This window comes from Ostrea edulis, chromosome 8 (genome assembly GCF_947568905.1).
Source record: "Ostrea edulis chromosome 8, xbOstEdul1.1, whole genome shotgun sequence".
NCBI classification, from domain to species: domain Eukaryota; kingdom Metazoa; phylum Mollusca; class Bivalvia; order Ostreida; family Ostreidae; genus Ostrea; species Ostrea edulis.
The window spans coordinates 32773012-32794106 of record NC_079171.1 but is presented as its reverse complement, the minus strand read 5'-3'; the positions used below and the strand labels follow the sequence as shown (position 1 = coordinate 32794106).

The following is a 21095-nucleotide window of genomic DNA, read 5'->3' as shown; positions in this document are numbered from 1 at the left end:
TCAATTCTGTTGATACGAACTTGCAAACTTCTTCACATCCTTTAAAGTTTCATCCTTCCCAGATGGTTCCCCAGCGTTGTCTTCTGGGTTGTGTGCAAAAATCAAATAGAGACTATGTTTTACTTCTGACGAGGATCTTGGGACATCAGTCCTATACAACAGTTCAACCGTGATTGTAGTCTGCAAAAGTTCAAAAGAAGTCTATACTTAAAGATATAAAAAGGTTAGCTATATATATATATATATATATATATATATATATATATAAATTTCACTTTATTTGGATACCCACTTCCGCCTCTACCATGAGTGGGTTGAACTCACGACCTGTGGAACCAAATCTCCTAACAGCATGTAACCAGCGCGCTAGACCGCTCGGCCATCTAGGCAAGGCAAAAAACTTGCTTTAAATGACGATGGAATTCTCGCCACGCTGTCACACGCTACACGGTCATTGAGAATGGAAATGGGATACAGTTATTTAACGTACATTTAAGGTATTCCATGTATAATGAAAGGATAATGAACAATTTTGAAGGATTTAGATCAAAATAAATGTTTATTGTTAAATAATGATGAAAGTGAAGCAGATAAAATTCACATGACTGGTGAATGATTAGAAGCTGAACTTTTTGCACATAAGATTTTTTAGAGGAGTTGTCTGTCCTTTTTAAAATAAGAAAAATCTAATTTTCTAAAAATGTTTGTGGTCAATAATTAATATTATTTCACATTTTCATTAAGAGAAAGTGTATGTAAATTTCTACGAAGAGATTTGTATGAAAATATAATTTCTTTTTAAAATATTGTAATAAAACATGCTTTCCCCATATACCTCAATGTTAAATTCTAAGTGAAATAAATCAAGCAGTAAACAAAATTTTGAAAATTCCTATGGTGGATTATTTTTATTTGATGAACCCTTCAAAATGATTACAAATATTCCACCATCCATTTATTAGATATGAAATATTTCATATAAAGCACAGAAATGGCAATGAACTTTTAAATGAGCGTAACTGTCCTAAGTGAAGAAATAATTAATATAAAGCACAGCAACTTTCACTTTATTTGGATACCCACTTTCGCCCCTACCATGAGTGTGAACTCACGACCTGCGGAAACAAATCTCCTAGCAGCATGTAACCAGAGCGCTAGACCGTTCGACCATCTAGGCAAGGAAAAAAAAACTTGCTTTCGGTGACAAGATATATATATATATATATATCTGTGTGTGTCTGTGTTAATAATACAAACTAACATTGTTGGTTTTGGTTTCATCTTTCACTTTCACATATCCCTGGATATCTGAAAATGCAAACACATGGAACTGCATTATTTCACGTATTACCAGAATAAATGTTGATTCATACATACATGTTTTATACACACTCCTAGTGGATGATGTGCAATATTTTGAAATACACGGGGTGGTTTTAAACGACAAACTGAAACAGGAAATGGATACCCTATCCCAAAACATACACCAATTTCACTGCAATTTAATAATAATTTAATGTGAAAATAAATCATATACTGAAGATATACATAGTCAGGATGCGTCCTTCTCCCTGGCACTGGATCCCACCTCTGGTATTTCCTATGTAACAGGAAGGGAGAAAATGCAACGGACCAGATCGGGATTCGAACCCGGGCCCCCTGAATCTCTAGTCAGGTGCTCTACCAACTGAGCTATCTGGCCACCGGTGATCGAACCCGGCTGACCGCTACATTCCTCCCTCCTTAAATGTCTTCATACCTGAAGACATCAACCTAGGATCTTTATCCCCTGGCAGGCATTTTCACCTGTCGGTTCCAGGGGCTGGTCTACGGCACCAAATGTAACAGGAAGGGAGAAAATGCAACGGACTAGACCGGGATTCGAACCCGGGCCCCCTGAATCTCTAGTCAGGTGCTCTACCAACTGAACTATCTGGCCACCAGTGATCAAACCCGGCTGACCGCTACACCTATAAGGAGGGTATGTAATGACATTGTAATATAGTTTTTGCAATCTGCTTCGTTTCACAGTTGAATTACAATGTATTTGCCAATAAAACGAATAATCCAGAATCTAGAGGTTTAGCAAGTTTCAAAAATTTAGTAATATTCAAATTATGTCATAAATAGTGTTTTGAACAAGTCGCATGAGAGTGTATTCAATTTTAGTCTAAAAAGAATAAAATTAGTATATGCACCCAGGGGTGCATGAGCCGAGTTGCATGGGATACATTGTAAAGCCAGGAATGACGTGGTATATTTATAATTGTGAAGAACTAATTTCAGTTTTAAACTTTTCGAGTTACTATCCAGAAACCATATTTGTCTGAAGTTTTCAATCTATATTCGGTCACTGTGACCTTGGCCTTTGTTCTCCAAAATCAATAGGGGTCTTGCTTTGCTGGTATCCAACAATATATCCAAGTTTCATTTGATTCAAATTAAAAATTTTCGAGTTATCCTCCGGAAACCAAAATCGTTTTTGAATTTTAAATCTATTTTCGGTCACTGACATTGACCTTTAACCCATTTTCTCCAAAATCAATAGGGGTCTTCCTTACCTGGTACATAACAATATCTTGAAGTATCATTTGATTCGGATTTAAACTTTCTGAGTTATCATCCGTAAACCAAATATTTCTGAAAGCTTCATTTTATATTCGGTCACTGTGACCTTGACCTTTGACCTTTTTTCTCCAAAATCAATAGGGGTCTTCCTTACCTGGTACCCAACATTATTTTAAAGTTTCATTTGATTATATTGTAAACTTTTCGAGTTATCATCCGGAAACAATTGTTAACGCCACCCACCCGCCCGCCCGCATCACCAAACCAATAGCCGAGTTCAACTTCGTTGCAACTCGGATAAAAATTGCTAAAACAACCTGTAGGCTAAAATTAACTTTGAATTTGTTCAAAGAAATGTACATGTGATTTTGCAATATGTTGTTCTTCTCATCAACACCGAACTTTGGACGCTCCACTGTTTTGTTGTTTGTTTGGTTGGTTTTTTGGGGGGAAGATGTTTTGTTTTTGGTTGAAGTTCAACTATGACCTCGTGAATTTATTTCCTCCTCGCAAAGACTCTTATAATGTCCCGATAAGCGTGCAAATGTTTGGAATGAAATATATCTTCAAATCACATGCATTTAAGAACAATTTTTGATTGATGGATTGAATATTGTTTAACGTCCGTCTCGAGAATCTTTCACTCATACTCACCATTGCCGGTGAAGGGCTACAAAATGTAGGCCTATGCTCGGGGCGTACGGCCTTTGAGCAGGGAGGGATCTTTATCGTGCTACACCTGCTGTGAAACGGGACCCCGTTTTTTGTAATCTTATCTAAAGGATCGCCCCATTTGTATGGAGGGTAATCGCGTTAAAAAAATCCAAGGATATAAACTTGTTAATTGAAACATGCTGTAATGTTAGTTATGCGGAAAATTTTCCGGATTTGGTTTTTACGTTATATAGTCGCCTCTTCAGTTTCCCAGTGAAAAACGAGTTGATCCACACTGGATGTTTGGCCCTTTAGACACCCATAAAAAGTAGGTTATTTCACTGATGTTATTGATGCAAACATATTTCTATTTTTGTAACATTGTGCATTTATATGTATGTGCATTTCATTGAAAATTCTAGTAATATGATGCATGGTTGACATATTGTAAAACGTAGATTGACATTGTTAGCCTTACCCAAAGTTTATGGCAATACATGGTTTTTATGACTATTTGTTTACAATTGTAAGTTAGAAAATCGTTTTTCATGAAGTACAATTTTATAATTTATCGAGGTATCATTTGTCACTGTGTTATCGTCAGTTTGTCATAGCTTTTGCATATTGGCGTAGTGTAGATTATAGATTGTCTTCATTAGCTCTACTGCAAGATTTTGTCGTTACATTGGTAAAGTGATGTATTTTGAGAATACCTTCATGTTTACTGTCTTATGACTATTTTGCTTGTAATTTAGTTTTCTACCCTCACGAGAGGAGGCCAAGAAACATCCAATTGACCACGTCTGTTGGCTTATTTGAGCACACATGCAACCATGTTAATTTCCGTTTCAACTATGTATGTTTGTAACTCGGGGGGGGGGGGGGTGTGTGTAAATTATGTTTCTCAGAAATGTATACCTCAGTGTTGTACTCTTCATTTGGGTAATCGTTTGATTTCTGATTTTACATTTGTCTTTATAAAAATGCATCATTGTTTCTTCAATTAAACGCGGTCATCCCTACAGTTTGTAGACTTAGTATTTACATAGCTGTACCTTACAACATCGCATCTTACACGTTATATGGAACGCCGTTTCTGCCTTATAGTGTAAATCAGCCTTACGTTATGTGGTTACATCATTACATTATGTGGTTACATCATTACATTATGTGGTTACATCTTTACGTTATGTGGTTACATCATTACGTTATGTCGATACTCCCTCATGCATAGCTCTTATCCTTGGACGAATTGGGTTCCACTTTTTTGGCACGCTGTTTTTGGCTATATTTAGCTCTAAAACTTCATAGTTATTTAGGATTTCAAACATTTCGGTTGAGCATCACTGAAGAGACATTATTTGTCGAAATGCGCATCTGGTGCATCAAAATTGGTACCGTATAAGTTTTACATTATGACCCCTGGGTCGAGGCCTCTGCTGGTGGACTGTTAGTCCCCGAGGGTCTCTACAGCCCAGTAGCTAAGTACTTCGTTACTAGCTTGAAAATACGGATGTCTATTTAATTGCTGTTATAAAATTTAGAAATTCATTTCAAAATTAAGGATTATCTCCTTCATGCATAGCTCTTATCCTTGGACGAATTTGGCTCCACTTTTTGGGCACGCTGTTTTTGGCTATATTTAGCTCTAAAACTTCATAGTTATTTCGGATTTGAAACATTTCGGTTGAGCATCACTGAAGAGACATTATTTGGCGAAATGCGCATCTGGTGCATCAAAATTGGTACCGTATAAGTTTTACTTCATTACATTATGTGGTTATATCATTATGTTATGTGGATACATCTTTATGTTATGTTGATACATCCTTACGTTATGTGGTTGCATCATTATGTTATGTCGATACCTCTTTATGTATGGAAATCTCCATAAGGCTGATTCAAGACTAAAATCACGGATTAAAGAAACGAACAGGCATATCTTATTTATTCAAAAATTATCAAAACTTATTTCTTCTGCAAGATCAAGCATCAATAAACAATGGATTTACCCAATATTGCATTATCTTACGTTCTCATTGAAAATAAAACGGGCTTAGATCCGCCAAAGCGTCTCCGCCACTACTTTTATTTTTTGCTATTTCAGGGTAGTTTATCAAAGGCGAAAGTAGCTTTTCAATTAAATTTACTACAGTAACTAATCAAGTAAGGTTCTGTTATAGCTAACGCACTTCACCTCACATATGAAACAATATTAAAGGTGAGAGCAGTAACTCTGAAGAAAGCGTTTCAGAGTTTCAGAGTATAAATATATCGTGTACTTTACCACTTGTCACACTGTCATGCTTGTTGCTGTCGGAAATCTTGCACATGTATTCCCATGGACAGATCAAAGGATTATCACTGATCACTATACTCCTATACACTGGCAGTGTTGCACGGTATTGCCGAGAGTCTTATGGCCATGTTATAATTGATTTGAAAACTAAAATGTCATCAAATCCGAAGAATTGAAATGTTGCACTATTGTAAAACTTATAAAGTACCAATTTTGATGCACCAGATGCGCATTTCAACAAATAACGTATCTTCATAATAATGTCGTTCACCCCCAACTGTCATGTGTGGTCGTGTTTGATTTGTAATTGTCTATACCTTTGGAAGAATTTGTCTCACGACCACCTCTTCTGTTGTTGTTTTTTTCATGGTATCCCAATCCCAAAAGATTTAACAATGAACAAATAACGGAACAATGATCAATCTCATAACTCCTATAAGCAATACAAAACAAGAGGTACTATGAGCGATGCTCACTAAAAATACCCCCGCTTACCCCAATCTCCTAGAGGGTGTTGTTAATAGGCATAAATTACCTCTTTCCTGAGTGTAAAAATATAGTATGCCTTTGTAGAAGAAAATGGAAGATATAGTCCGAACACAAATTCATGGTATAAACCAATAATTTTGACTTTGAGATCAAAGGTCAATGTCATAAAGAGGTCATGAATGTACATAGTCTCATGGTGATACACCCATGTCTTATGGTATGACTATATCAAAACCCTGTAATCAATTTGGCCCTGAGGTCAAAGTTCAAGGTCATATAGAGGTAATGAAGGTACCAGACACATCGTCTCATGGTGATACACTCATGTGTCAAATATGGTATGCCTGTATCAAAGAAGAAAGAAGTCATGATCCTGACACGAATCCATTGTAAAAACGTTTAATTTTGACCTTGAGGTCAAGATCATATGGAGATCATGAAGGTACATGACACATCGTCTCATGGTGATACACTCATGTGTCAAATATGGTATGTCTATATCAAAGAACAAAGAAGTTATGACCCTGGCACGAATCCATTGTAAAAAAACGTTTAATTTTGACCTTGAGATCAAGGTCGTATGGAGGTCATGATGTTACATGAAAAATTGTCTCGTGGTGATACACTCATGTGTCAAATATGGTATGAATATGTCAAAGAACAAAAAAGTTATGGCCCGGACACGAAACCATTGTAAAAACCTTTAATTTTGACATTAGGGTCAAGGTCAAATAGAGGTCATGAAGGTACCCGACACATCGTCTCATGGTGATCCACCTGTGTGCCAAATATGGTATGCCTATGTCAAAGAACAAAGAAGTCATGATCCTGACACGAATCCATTGTAAAAATGTTTAATTTTGACCTTGAGGTCAAGGTCATATGGAGGTCATGAAGGTACATGAGACATCGTCTCATGGTGATACACTTATGTGTCAAATATGGTATGTCTATATCAAAGAACAAAGAAGTTATGACTCTGACACGAATCCATTGTAAAAAAAAAAACCGTTTAATTTTGACCTTGAGTTCAAGGTCGTATGGCGGTCATGAAGTTACATGAAAAATTGTCTCATGGTGATACAGGCATGTGTCAAATATGGTATGAATATGTCAAAGAACAAAGAAGTTATGGCCCGGACACGAAACCATCGTAAAACACCTTTAATTTTAACATTAGGGTAAAGGTCAAATAGGGGTCATGAAGGTACCCGACACATCGTCTCATGGTGATCCACCTGTGTGCCAAATATGGTATGCCTATGTCAAAGAACAAAGAAGTTATGGCCCGGACACGAATCTGGAGACAGACAGACGATCAGACAAGAGTGATTCCTATATACCCCCCGAACTTCGTGCGGGGGTATAATTAACAGTTGGACAAACACGTGTCCCTGGATTTACCAGAGGTGGTATCAGGTGCTTTAAGAAGTTAACATTAATTGAATAAATATGTATGTAGAGCGACAATGACCTGACACTCAAGCATACTCACATAGTGATACCAGACACCCTTACTTTGAAGATAAGACGATTCTTTATATCTGCATTCATACCTTTTCCATAAGCAGGAAGATGAGAAGGATAATAAAAGAAAGCGTTGTGGTCGTTGTGACTTTTAAAGTCAGTTAACCGTAACCGATCCTGAAATCAACATGAATATTAATTAGGAATTATACTCAAAACGTTTTGATACAAGTCAAACTGTGGTACAATTCAGTAGCGGATTTAAAGAAAGTTCGCCTCTACCACCAGCCTTTTTTCACCACAAATGTGTAAGGTAATACTAGCATATAGAGAGGAAAACTGCCGATTCGATACCCAAAATGGCCGAGTGTTTTGCTAATACTTGAAGTCTAAGATCCGCCACTCAAACTGCATATAAAGCTTATGACTTCCGTATCTGCGTTTTCGCTAGCCAATTGTTTACGCCTCCCCCCCCCCCCCCCCCCCCGCTTCTCTACAACCCTTGATTCCGTTAACACAATTTTCATGTCAACAATGTCCTGTATATGATTGGATACAGGCAAAGTCCCCTGGTTCTAATCAGATAGCGTGTTACGTTTCACCACGTGCAAGACGATGAAATGTGCAAAGCAATTAGTCATTGTATAAAAAACATTTCCATTGAAGATTTTCATAAGAGTCTCCATACAGCATGGCGGTGTGTAAACCGTACCATAAGGCTTTACATATAACATATAATAATTCACTGGGCGCAGCCATTTTTGTTTTAACAACACACAAAGTGTAGTTGAAAAAAATAACATTTTCATCGGTTGAACATGATGTAATCCAAACAGAGTTTGTTTTCTCCATCCACTAGAGGACGTCACTCAAACCTACGAAAATAGTGCTATCACAGCCAAGAGTTGTAGAGAAGCGGAGTGGATCGTAAACCCTTGGCTTGCGAAGATGCCGTACCTGAATAGAAGTAAATGAACAAATAAAAGAGAAGTCCTTCTTAATTCTTTACTCGTGTCAAATGCAGTCGCATGCAATGAATGAGTTTGCAAAATGACCAACGTCGAGACATTTTGTAAACCAACCATTATTATTATTATTGTCCCCAAACGGAGTTTGGGAACATAGTGTTCTCAGAAACTACTTAAGGGATCAAGATGAAACCCTTTTAGGATGGTAGAATAACATATGTAGATGTGCGGAACGAATGTCATTTTGTCTAAAATGCATGCATGTGCATTAGATTTTTTTTGTTTACAATTTTGGAATGCGTCTAACTTTTTTTTAATTTTTCAATGAAATCGTTTGATATTTATGTGGTAGGTATAACTTGAGACCCTTAACTGTTTGGCATGGTCAAAATTACAATTTTAATTTGATTATACAAAACCGTATATAACTTTCATATAAATAAAGGAAATTTAATGGTATTTACAAGATATGTAGACATGCCAAATATCTATAGATCGATGTAATAAAAACTGCAAACGCGCATGCGCACGCACGTGTATTGTCTTTTGAGGTTTACATTCTTTCAATTACCATAACTTGTTTTTTTTTTGGTCAAAATCTTTTAAAACTTAAGGTTATATATATATCTTGGGATTCGTAAGGAATGTATACAATCAAAATTACTTTCCGGTACGTGCATCCACATGTGATAAATTCTGATTGGACGATTTTCAAATCGCCATAACTTTCTTATAAACAATGAAAACAATATGAAATTTATACTGTAAGTATATATATCAAATGGCTATTGAATGACATCAACATTGGTGCTCAGTCATACTCACTTGTGCGTGTATGCACGTGCATATCTTTTCTTTCATTTTTCGGGTACTAAAATGGCCATAACTTTAGAATTAAAGACTCAAATGAATTCAAATGTACTCTGTAGATCTATGATATGTATGCCTATTAAATGGTGTCAACAAATATTCCATTATCAAAATCGCGTGCACATGAATGCGCATGCATTGTAATTTTTAATGTCTAAATTTAAGTATTGGTCTATAACATTTTTAGAATGCAATACATAGTTTTGAAATTTAGGTTGCAGATAGGTTTTGAACCTATCCATTCATGTATGTTCGTGCATGTGCATGTGCACATAACAGTGGCGGATTTAGAGAGGGCACAGGCGGCGCCCCCCCCCCCCCCAATTTTTTAATTTAAGGTAAATAGCGGTAGCTTGCTTCGGAAAATGTACTAAACGATAAAAGAAGCAATAATTTCTTCAACTCCCGGAAAAATAAATGACAAAATCCTTTGATTTCTTGAATTACTTTATTGGGAGAACTTAATTTTTTCCCCCAAAACCCCTTAGAATTTGGGTCATTTTATTAATTTCATCTTATCAAAATGATACAAAATAGTATAAATGACTTAATAGGAGAAATGTTTCAAGCCCCATCAAATCTGTAAAATCCAGGAGCTTCCGGGGGCCCACTACCTCGTAAAGTGCCCCCCCCCCCCCCCCGCCCCCGTAACCACAATTCCTGCATAATTTTCAGTAGTCTATAACTGATTTGTTTTAGCATGAAATGGACTGAACGTTATAAAATAGTTATATATTCAGACACTTCAAAGATTGATATGGTCAAACCACTTGTACTGAAACAAATGACAGCACTTTCAAAATGGGGCAATGTTTGGGGAACATCTGTAATGGTCCATGTTACGATAAGTACTAATTATTATTTTAATCAACAAAAATACATATTTTTTAGGTCACCTGAGTAAACTCAAGTTATCTACTGCAATTGATATATTTCCGTCGTCGTCCATTAACAATGGAATATTTTTAACTTCTTGATAACTTTACCAAAATTGTAAATTTGATGATCTCAGGGGTAGGGGTTTTGGTATCTGGGTAGGGCCAAAATGGTCAGTTAATAAATACGTGAAAATGGAACTATTTACATTTCTTCTTGATAACTACTATTCGAATTCCTTTCAAATGTATCATATTTTGGACAAAAAAGATACAAATTGTTAATTTCACGACTCCTGCACCCTGAGGTCTTAGGGGCGGGGCAAAAAACAACCAGTTTTTGAAAATCTTCTCAACAACTGCATAGTAATATAGAGCAAGAGGGTCTCTACTAATATTGTAAATTTCATGATCCCCTGGGAAAGGGTTCTGACCCTAGGGTGGGGCCAATCTTGGTATAAAGTTGTATGCTATCTGCTTTAATGCTAATGATACAAAATTGAAACTAAATGGATAATTTAAATGGAGGTGTAGTCTTTCACCAAATTTGTAAATTTCATGATGCTAGGGGTAAGGCTTTGGTTTCAGGATGGCGCCAAAATATTATTATAATGATTATTGTCTTCATCAATTCGAGGAGTTCTTTAAGTTTACTGATACAGTATAAAAACTAAATGCATATTTAGGAAAAGCTGAAAAGAATGTACAACAATGTTGAATTTCACAACATCAGTGTTTTTACTTTAGAAATCACTGAGCGGTTCTTGTCTGTATTCCCATTACATCCTGTATTTATGTCTCCCCTCTTTCAGGGGAAAACATTGTTTTTGTACTTTCCGTCCGTCCGTCTGTCTGTCAGAAAATATTGCGAACGCCTCTCCTCTATATGGGTTTTTATCGGATAGACTTTAAGCTTTGTACAATATTTCATTCCCATTTGTAGATGTACATATTGTAGGGACAGGAGGATCCAATTATTCTCCTAAACGTTATACAAGTAGTGGATCAAAGGGGGGTGGAGGAAATAAAATAGTTAGTGAACACTTATCCTCCTATATGGGTTATCGGATAGACTTGAAACGTTGTACAATGCTTTATTGTCATTTGTTGATGTACATCGTGTAGGTAAAGGAGGATCCAATTATTTTCCTAAAAGTTACAGTGCATCTAAGAGGGATGGAGGATGTAAACTAGTCTGTGATCACTCCTATATTGCTTATCTGATATATTTGAAAGTTTGTACAATGCTTCATTGCCATTTGTAGATATGCATATTTGTAGGAAGGGGCCTCCGTGGCTAGAGCATTGCGCTAAAAATCACACGGCCTCTCACCTCTGTCGGCGCGGGTTCCAATCTTGCTCGCGCCGGTAAGTGAGAAAGTTTCCCAGTTCACTTTCGGAAGGTCGGTGATCTCTTCCCAGGTACATTGTATCTGGGTTCTCTCTTCCACCAATAATAAAGTGCACCGCCACGGCACATGATACGCCCGTCACATATTGTTACCATGAACATATCACCATGAAGAGATAGGTATGCATGGAGCCAAATGTCAACCTTCCTTTAAGAATCTTACCCACTTTATGGCCTCATGTGACATTGCTTCAAATATTGATAATGTAAGCTTAATCATTTTTAAAAGGATATAAAAACATTTTCCCAAATGTCTTCCATGAAATGATTAAAGTGCAAGATAGCCCTTTATCCAAGCAAACAACTTACAATAAATGGAAGTACTCAAAAAGGTTGATTTAATCAACAAATCAAAAAATACATATAGCAGTATCTGCCTTTGTCAAATCTTCAAGTATAAAAGTAACAAGAGGCCCAAGGGCCTAGAATCGCTCTTCTGATAAATTGTACAATCCCACCATTTCTATTCTTAGCCTCTTAGTATTCTAAATCTTTAGTTAAATCCTAAGAATTCAAAACAAGTAGGTCAATGTGACCTACTTTTTGGTTTACACATTTTGAGAACCCAAGATATATCAACTGACAAAGTTTGATGATTTTAAGCCAATTAGTATCTGAATATTGAAATATAGCTGTCAAATTCCAATCGTAGGTCATGGTGACCTACTTTTTGGTCAGCAAACTCCGAACATGCAAGACCCATCAACTGACAAAGTTTGATGACTGTAGGTCAAATAGTATCTGAAATATATAAATATAGCCGTCCAATTCCAAAAGTAGGTCAAGTTGACCTACTTTTTGGTCGAAACCCTTTGAACATGCAAGACCCATCAACTGACAAAGTTTGATGACTGTAGGTCAAATAGTATCTGAAATATATAAATATAGCCGTCAAATTCCAAAAGTAGGTCAAGGTGACCTACGTTTTGGTCGACACACTCCGTAGACTCAAGATGCATCAACTGTCAAAGTTTGATGATTGTAGGTCAATTAGTGACTGAAATATATAAATATAACTGTCAAATGCCAAAAGTAGGTCACAGTGACCTACTTTTTGGTCGATACACTCCGAAGACTCAAGATGCATCAACTGACAAAGTTTGATGATTGTAGGTCAAATAGTGTCTGAAATATAGTAATTTAGCTGTCAATTACCAAAAGTAGGTCACGGTGACCTACTTTTTGGTCGACACAAACCGAAGACTGAAGACGCATCAACTGACAAAGTTTGATGATCCTAGGTTTTACAGTGCCCAAAATATGCATCTAAAATTGAAAATGTGAAATTTGAATATCTGCAAAATTCAAAAAGTAGGTCACTGTGACCTACTTTTTTTATAAATATGTTTCAAGGCCGCAAGATGCATCAACTTACAAGATTTGATGATTCTAAACCTCTCGGTATTTGAAATAACAACTTAAAAAATATCTATAAATGATAAGCCATAAAATTCAGAAAGTAGGTCACGGTGACCTATTTTTCAGTTGACGCATTTCAAGGTCCCATGATCCACCAACTGACAAGTTTTGATGATCATAGGCTTCAAACTGTCCAAGACATGCATCAAAATTAATTTTAAAATAAATACCTGCAAAATTCAAAAAGTAGGTCACCGTGACCTACTTTTGAGACAACTTGACACAAGGTCCTAAGATGCATCAACTGTCAAAATTTGATGATCCTAGTCCTTATAATGACTAAAATATCAAAGATTTAAGGAAATATAAATTTAGGTCAACTTTGAAGTGACCTTGAGACCACACCCTTTGCCCCAGGGTAATGCCTTGAACAATTTTTAATCTACAACATATCCTCATCGTTATGTGTAAGTTTGGTGATAATCTGCCCAGTGGTTCTTGAGAAGAAGATTTTTTAGCAACCACTACTTTTGTTTGTATTTTCCTGATTATCTCCCCTTGTTAAAGGGTCACACCCCTCTATTTAGTATGTATGAAAGCCCTTGGGCCAATGATACCCTGTAACAAATTTGAAAAAAAATTGGCCAAGGGGTTCTTGAGTTATAGCCCTTTTTCTAAAAAGTTTAAGCCTTCGCCTCAGAAGAGCTAAAAATGTCCTATATATATATTGCAACCATCTGTTATCATAATCAGAAATGACACTCTGCATATCGGTCGCTTAGAAAAAAAATTAAAAATTCATTTCGAAAATATAGACTGGCCATCAAGAACAAATTTGAAAGAATACCAATATATCAACAGTTATTAAGAGGCTTAATTAATAAACTTCCTCTGCCCAATTCCTTAGAGATGTAGATAACACCTGCTTGATCAGAGATGCTCTACCAGAAATGATTAAGACAGTCTCCTTACACTAAACTCATTAATTAATCTTATCAAAATGCTCTTTGCATGCTACTCCCATGGGACAAGTGGAATTTCTCTTGTTATTGTTAGAAACAAAAGAAACATTATATATACTAAAAAAAACTGCACAGTATATCATAAAAAAATGTTTTTTTAATGCAACATTTTTGAATAAGCAACAGTATAGATTGTACCCATTAAAACATTTTTTTTTTATATCACCTTAATTAAATGTCACATTGACCTTAAAGTAGGATGCGACACACCTTCTATCTAAGATGCATTAGTTGACCAATTGTGGTGATTCTAGGTCTAATAGTTTTCAAGTTATGAGCCGGACAAGTTTTTGCCATATATGGCCATATCTTCTTAAGGGTGACGGACCTAATTCGTTTCTACAATAGAGATTTTATTCAAATTTTGATATAAGGTAAAGCATGCATTAATGAGTTAAAATCAATGGGGAAAAAAACAAATGAAAATCGTATTTGATTTTCAGCGGGGGGGCATTTCAAAAGTTGGCTATGAAGTAGTCGTAATTGCAAAGGAAATATAGGGAAATTTCCAATGTGCAATATAAAAGTTAAAATTAAAAAAACTCTACAATAGAGTTTTAATCCAAATTAAAGAATGATTTTAAAAAGACAATAATCTTACTAATTGTAAGAAAAAAAGTATGGGTCATCGGCAATTCTTTTTCAGGAGAGCATGTCAAAGGACGATTTTTGAGCAGTTTTCAAGGAAAATGACATTAAATAAGAAATGGATAAGTTTTCTACTTTTAGTTTCATACTTTTCCTTTATACTAAATAATCATATGAATTAGGAAAAAGTTCACCAATCATATGTAAATATTGAGTCATTGCATGATATTCCAGGGGTGGTGTCAAAATATGTAATGTATGAACTGTCACAAATTCAATAAATCCGATATAGAGCTCAGTATGCAGATTAAGACAACGGATTTGTATATAGTGTATATGTAATGCGCACATTTTGTTTTCATTTTCTTTATCTTTAACGTTTCTAAATAAATTTAAAAAGTTCAAATGTTTGAATAAAAGCATACATATTTTATACTGATAAGAGATCAAGTACATGACTTATCGTACAGTTTCAAGATAGGATCTATCATGTACTTCAAGTGTCATCATCATTTATAAGATTTTTCTGATGAACACTCTCAGAAACAAAATGGACTTTTATTCCCTGAAACATTTTTATAAGTTAAGCTTCATATTAGCATAAATTTATTTTAATAAAGTAATTCCTACATTTCTGCATGTACATGTACTTGTATTGAATGTAAATGCATATACATGTTTATGTAATACGTGGTACATGTTGATTGGCAATTGCAATCTCAGACATGAGTAACTAAAGCATTATTCTACCTGAATGTATTTTTCTCTATATCAAAAGATGCGATAAGCCGACTATTTTCACCAAAATATATGTATCTCTGCCGTGTGATCGGTTCTATGCTAAGATCTGCGCTAGGGTGATAGTCTTCAAACTATTCACCGGCAGCATCGATTTTCCGCGCAATTCGGCATTGTGACGTCAAATACAAAGTCCAGCGGCGTATTCAACGTCACAACTATAGCAGCTATTGCCAACATTATGACGGAACGATTTGCTTTGTTGTCAGAAGAGGAATTATTCTGCTTTGGTATAATAATAAAATATCTATCCAATGAGTAGGAGCGATAGCGTGTTTATTGTCAGCCGAGAGAGAAACTCCCCCCCCCCCCCCCCCCCCGGCCGTGCCTCTGTTCTTCCGTTGTTGTTGATTGATACGGTTTTAGTCATTTTTTTCTGTGTCGTTTTAGTGAAAGGTCGAAAGATTTCAAAATATAATTCTACCCTCTTTTCCGCAGTTGGTTGTAAATAGAAATTATCGTCGGTTTTTGATTAATACGCTTCTGGTGCATGCCGTAAATCGTTAATTGTTTATGGAGTAATACAGTAATTACTATTGATAAGAATATTCATGATATAAACTATATTCAGAAGTAAAATTTTAATAACAAAAGAGTCTACTTTTTTTTTTTTACTTCGCTGTGCATACCTATGACAGTTTGATTCATGACATATGCGCGGGATGTTATAAAAACACGGACAATTACGGAATCCCAGAAATTGCACATAAAACACGGCAGAGTCACGGACAGATAGATGATTCACAGATACAAAAGTTACGGAAATGCTATAAATTGACTTTATTGAAGAATTCATATTAAATATGGATTAAAATAAGATGTATTACTTGTATAATGAAAGAAATATACAGTCTCAAGTTCAGTGCGTAAATTTCGCATGTTCATAATGTGATGAAACAATTACAGCGACGTCACAATGCACGGAGACTGTAAATAGCGATGTGCGCGGCTTTCTGCGCAGAAGTGCAAAATTTCGAATTAGGTCTGTCGTCCTTAATAAAAAGTCACAGTGACCTGGTTTTAATGTGCGACACACCTTCTACCCAAGATGTATCTACAGACAAAGTTTGATGATTCTAGGCCTTGTAGTATTTAAGTTACGGGTCGGACACGAAAAAGCTAACAGACGGACGGACAGACATGAACGCCATACCATAATACGTCCCGTCTTAAGACGGGCGTATAAAAACTGGGCGCCACCATATAACTGAAAAATTGTTGAGTGTGGCAGAAAACATCGAAATAAAACAAACAAAACATATTTGTAGGACGGGGGGGGATCCAATTCTTTTCGTAAAAGTTATAATGGATCTAAGAGGGGTGGAAGATGTGAATAAAATAGCTTGTGAACACTTCTCATATATGGCTTATCTGAGAGATTTGAAACTTTGCACAATGCTTCATTGTCATTTGTACATGTAGATGTGCATATTGTCGGGACAGGAGGACCTTATTACTTTCCTAAAATTATAGTCGATGTAAGAGTGGTGGAGGATGCAAAATAACTTGTGAAGGCTTCTCCTATATGGCTTATCCGATGGACTTGAAATTTTGTACAATACTTCAGTCATTATTTTGCAGATGTGCATATTGTTGCGGCAGGAGGATGAAATTGTTTTCCTTTTTGTTATAGTGGATATGAGGGGTGGAGAGTGTAAAATAGTTTGTGAACGCTTCTTGCATGTGGTAGTTGGAGTTCATAATATCTATGTTCTGCATTTTTCTCCATACAATGCAGTGCATTAAGGGAGTGGTTTCATTTGGAGTACAAGTACTTTCAATTTGGAGAGCTGGGGAGACTTTTGTTTTTCATAAACAATCCCTTGTTTGTAACTACAATAAGCCGCATTTAACATATGTAGTATGATTTCATTTCGCTCTGTCGTTATTTCTCTTTCTTGAGGCGTCATGTAGCTAATCAGGCGATAACCGGTTACAGAAAGGGCATAATTCATCTATATTTCCCAAAATAATTAAGCTGTGCGAGTTTTCATATCGGAGGTTTTATATGTTGTGGTTAGTAAGTGAAGACATTTTCATTCAAGATACATATTAGGCGGTCATTTTGCAAATTCCTTTATGACACACGACTGTACATATACTTACTTTGCCATCGTTAACAACGACGATGGATCTCGCATCGTCTCTTCTGTAATGGCATATTTCTGTTACCTTGCCCTCCTTTCCTGAATAAAAATGTCAAATTTATATTCCATGTCGATACGTATCCACATTCACATCAGGTTCAGTATTCTATTGTCTACCTATCCTGCTTTCATATACGCAGCTCAGTTAAGGCTATCCGGGGAAAAAAATCATATTTAATTGCTGTTATAAAATTTAGAAATTCATTTCAAAATTAATGATTATCTCCCTATCCTTGGACGAATTTGGCTCCACTTTTTTGGCACGCTGTTTTTGGCTATATTTAGCTCTAAAACTTCATAGTTATTTCGGATTTGAAACATTTCGGTTGAGCATCACTGAAGAGACATCATTTGTCGAAATGCGCATCTGGTGCATCAAAATTGGTATCGTATAAGTTTTATACGATTCCTTTTTACAAATTTGCATTCCAATGTATCTATATATATTATTAATTCTAACATATATATACTAGCCCCAAACATTGCTATCTTAAATACAGATGTCACTTTCCTCTAATCTATAACCCTCAGCGGGGCCCTTGCCGACCGTGTCAGTTTTCTAGTTTCATCCTAAAATTGCATTTTACTATGGAATCCCTTAATCTACTTGCGTATAGCTTTGTAAGTTATCTTATTCTATCTAGTGTCATACCTGCACCACTATTCAATTCCAGAACCTCGGCGCCTTTGAATATTCCTCGAGCTGTTTTCACTTTTAATTCTTCACGTGATGTACGAAGTTTATTACTAGAGTTGGAAATCAAAACTATATCAGGTGATTATAAAATATTATCACTGTCGTATACCTATAGTGTACAAACGGTCATCGTTGACTCATATTGGCTGACTATGAACTGCCCATGAATCCATATTCTGTTAACTTTAAATGATTTAAATTAAACTATCATTTAATCCATTTTATAAAAACAATGTATCTATTTATCTATCTATCTCGTTTATGAAGACATTTTTTTTAAATACATTAAATCAAAATAAAGTACATGCTGCAAATGAATCGCATACAGACGAAGTCATCTTGATAAAGTAAACCTGTAATACCTCTTCCTGGGTTCGGTAAATCTATGGAAACGATGATCGGCATGATCATCCTTTGCAGACATGTAGCATGATGTGCAGAGGTCATAGTTGGGACACTTGGAACATTTCCATCTCATTCCTTTTATCTTAGAGCAACATTCCTTGCATTTTGCGTCGTGCTCAATCCCTAAGAAACATTTGTTTTGGTTAACAAGTTGTTGGGTAAAAGCAATTATATCTATGAAACGTTTTAACCACCTGTTATAAGCAGAAAGTTAAAGATAACGAACAGTGATCAATCTCATAACTACTATAAGCAATACAAAATAGAGTGTTGGGCAAACACGGATCCCTGGAAACACCAAAAGGAGAGACCAGATGCCTAGGAGGAATAGGCATCCCCTGTAGACCGGCCATACCCACCGTGAGGGAAATTATGACAATACCGTATAACTTCGTCTGGAGTGAGTCAACCAATCAGGAACTTAAATGGACTACTGTTTTAAAAGATAAATTTGCGTGAAAGACTCCTGAACAAAACAATAATGGTACTCAAGCTCAACGCAATGTAAGATGCATGTAAGTTGTACGTTATCGTAATGTTTTAAAAGACACAATTACACGCAAGAGTCTAGTTGGTTGTATAATGTTTAACAATTTCCACACTATGGAGACGTAACCATTGCCGTTGAAGGACTGGACATTTTGGGTCTGTGCTCGGCGCTTATGACCTTTGAACAAGGAGTAGTATTTAATGTGTCACCTTCTGTGATAAAAACCTCGACTTTCGGTCTCGTGAAAGACTGCCCTATCTAGTTGCCTCTTACGACAAGCAAGGAGCATTGAAGACTGTCCTCACCTGGATCCCCATGAGATTGATTGTATAATGTTTAACGCCACTCTCGAGAATATTTCACTCATACGGAAACGTCACTATTGCCGGTGAAAGGCTGCAAAATTTAGGCCTTGAGAAGGGATGTTGCTAAAACGCAGAACAGAAGACGGAAATATTTGTATGCAATAATGATATGAGGTCAGTATTTTGTAAAATCAAAAGGCTCATTATGAACAAGGCAAGCAGAAATTACAGAGAGAAGGGGAAGTAATCCACAAAATCCACCGTTTCATATACTTCACACTAATGCATATTTATTTTAGAACCATCAACTTATCATGGAACATATCAAGGAAGCATCTGTGGATACCATCGTTTTTCCCGGCTTTGTCATTTTTCTGCCCCCCCCCCCCCCCCCCCCGGATTGAACAATATACTGTTTCAAGAATAAAGAAGAAATCACGTACAACCCTCCCCGATGTTTTGTGTTGTCTTAGCTACATTAATCAATCTAATTCTTGAATTCCGTACCATTTTTCGTTCCGTTCTGTCTTCTGTTCCGCGTTTTAACAACACCCACTGAGCAGATAGGGGTATCTATCGTGACACACCTGCTGTGACACGGGACCTCAGATTCCAAGGACCGCCCAATATAGTAGCCTCTTACGACAAGCAAGGGGTATTGAGGACCACCGGACATGAAACTGATAACTCAAGGTCGAAACAAAGCACGATGATTTGTATCGTTTTTTAATCACCTTGGCCCTGTGAGGGTTCAGTTGCTGTGATTTTTGAAAGAAACAAACAATTGTTAGCAATATTTCCATTTATGATTTTAAGTAAAGAATGTTGCATAGAAAATATGAAAGCCCTAAATTAAATAGTTCAAGATATATTTTGAAAGAGTTATAAATATATATTAGCTAATAAAACTTTTACCCATATTGTGGCCTCACCCTACCCCCGGAGACTATGATTTGCACAAAAATGGATCTACACTGTACTTTATGTCAGAAAGCTATCACGTAAGTTTCCAATTTTCTTGTCCTGTGGCTTTTGAAAGAAGATATTTAAAGATTTTCGTTTTTAAGTCGAATGTAAACCCTGGATTAACTATTGTGGCCACACCCTGATTTTTGAGATGCCCAAGGTGAAAATACGAAGAAATATCATCACTGATAACGAGATTTTTTTTACTAATACGTAACAGAGATTTCTATAATTACTAAACAGAAGTGAGAAAAGAAAATAAGTGTGTTAATGCCAGATCAGAAAAAATAGGGGTGGGGTGCATGATGCATGCGCAAAGGTATATGGTTTAATTTCTCCCTTCAGAATACATGTATGAAAGGTGAAGATAACGAAGAGTGATCAATGTCATAACTCTTATCAGCAATATAGAATGGATAGTTGGGCAAACACAGGCCCTGGACATGTCAGAGGTGGGATTAGGTCACAAACACTATAGACCAAGTTTGGCCCCGCCCTGGGATCAGAACCCCTACCCCGGGTATCATCAAATTTACAACTGTGGTAGAACTTTCCTCCCCTACATCATTATGCATTTAGTTTTTCTTAAACGTGTGCGGTTCTTGAAAAGAATATTTTTGAAAATGTGTCTATTTTGGGCACTTTTTGCCTCTTCCCTAGGACCCCAGGGGTGCTGAAATTTACAGTTGTTCCCCTTGTTCCAAATATGTGTCATAT

General features: G+C 36.2%; 1 protein-coding gene across 1 annotated transcript in view; it reads right to left on the bottom strand.

Moving 5' to 3' along the window:
- The window catches only part of LOC130049667 (E3 ubiquitin-protein ligase MIB2-like), a 46842-nt gene continuing 25747 nt past the window's right edge, over window positions 1-21095 (bottom strand). Inside the window, exons 9-10 of the mRNA XM_056147563.1 lie at window positions 18575-18740; window positions 1-151 (exon numbers count right to left, since the gene is read on the bottom strand). Coding sequence (XP_056003538.1) covers window positions 1-151; window positions 18575-18740 — 317 coding nt within the window. The remainder of the gene's footprint in view (window positions 152-18574; window positions 18741-21095) is intronic.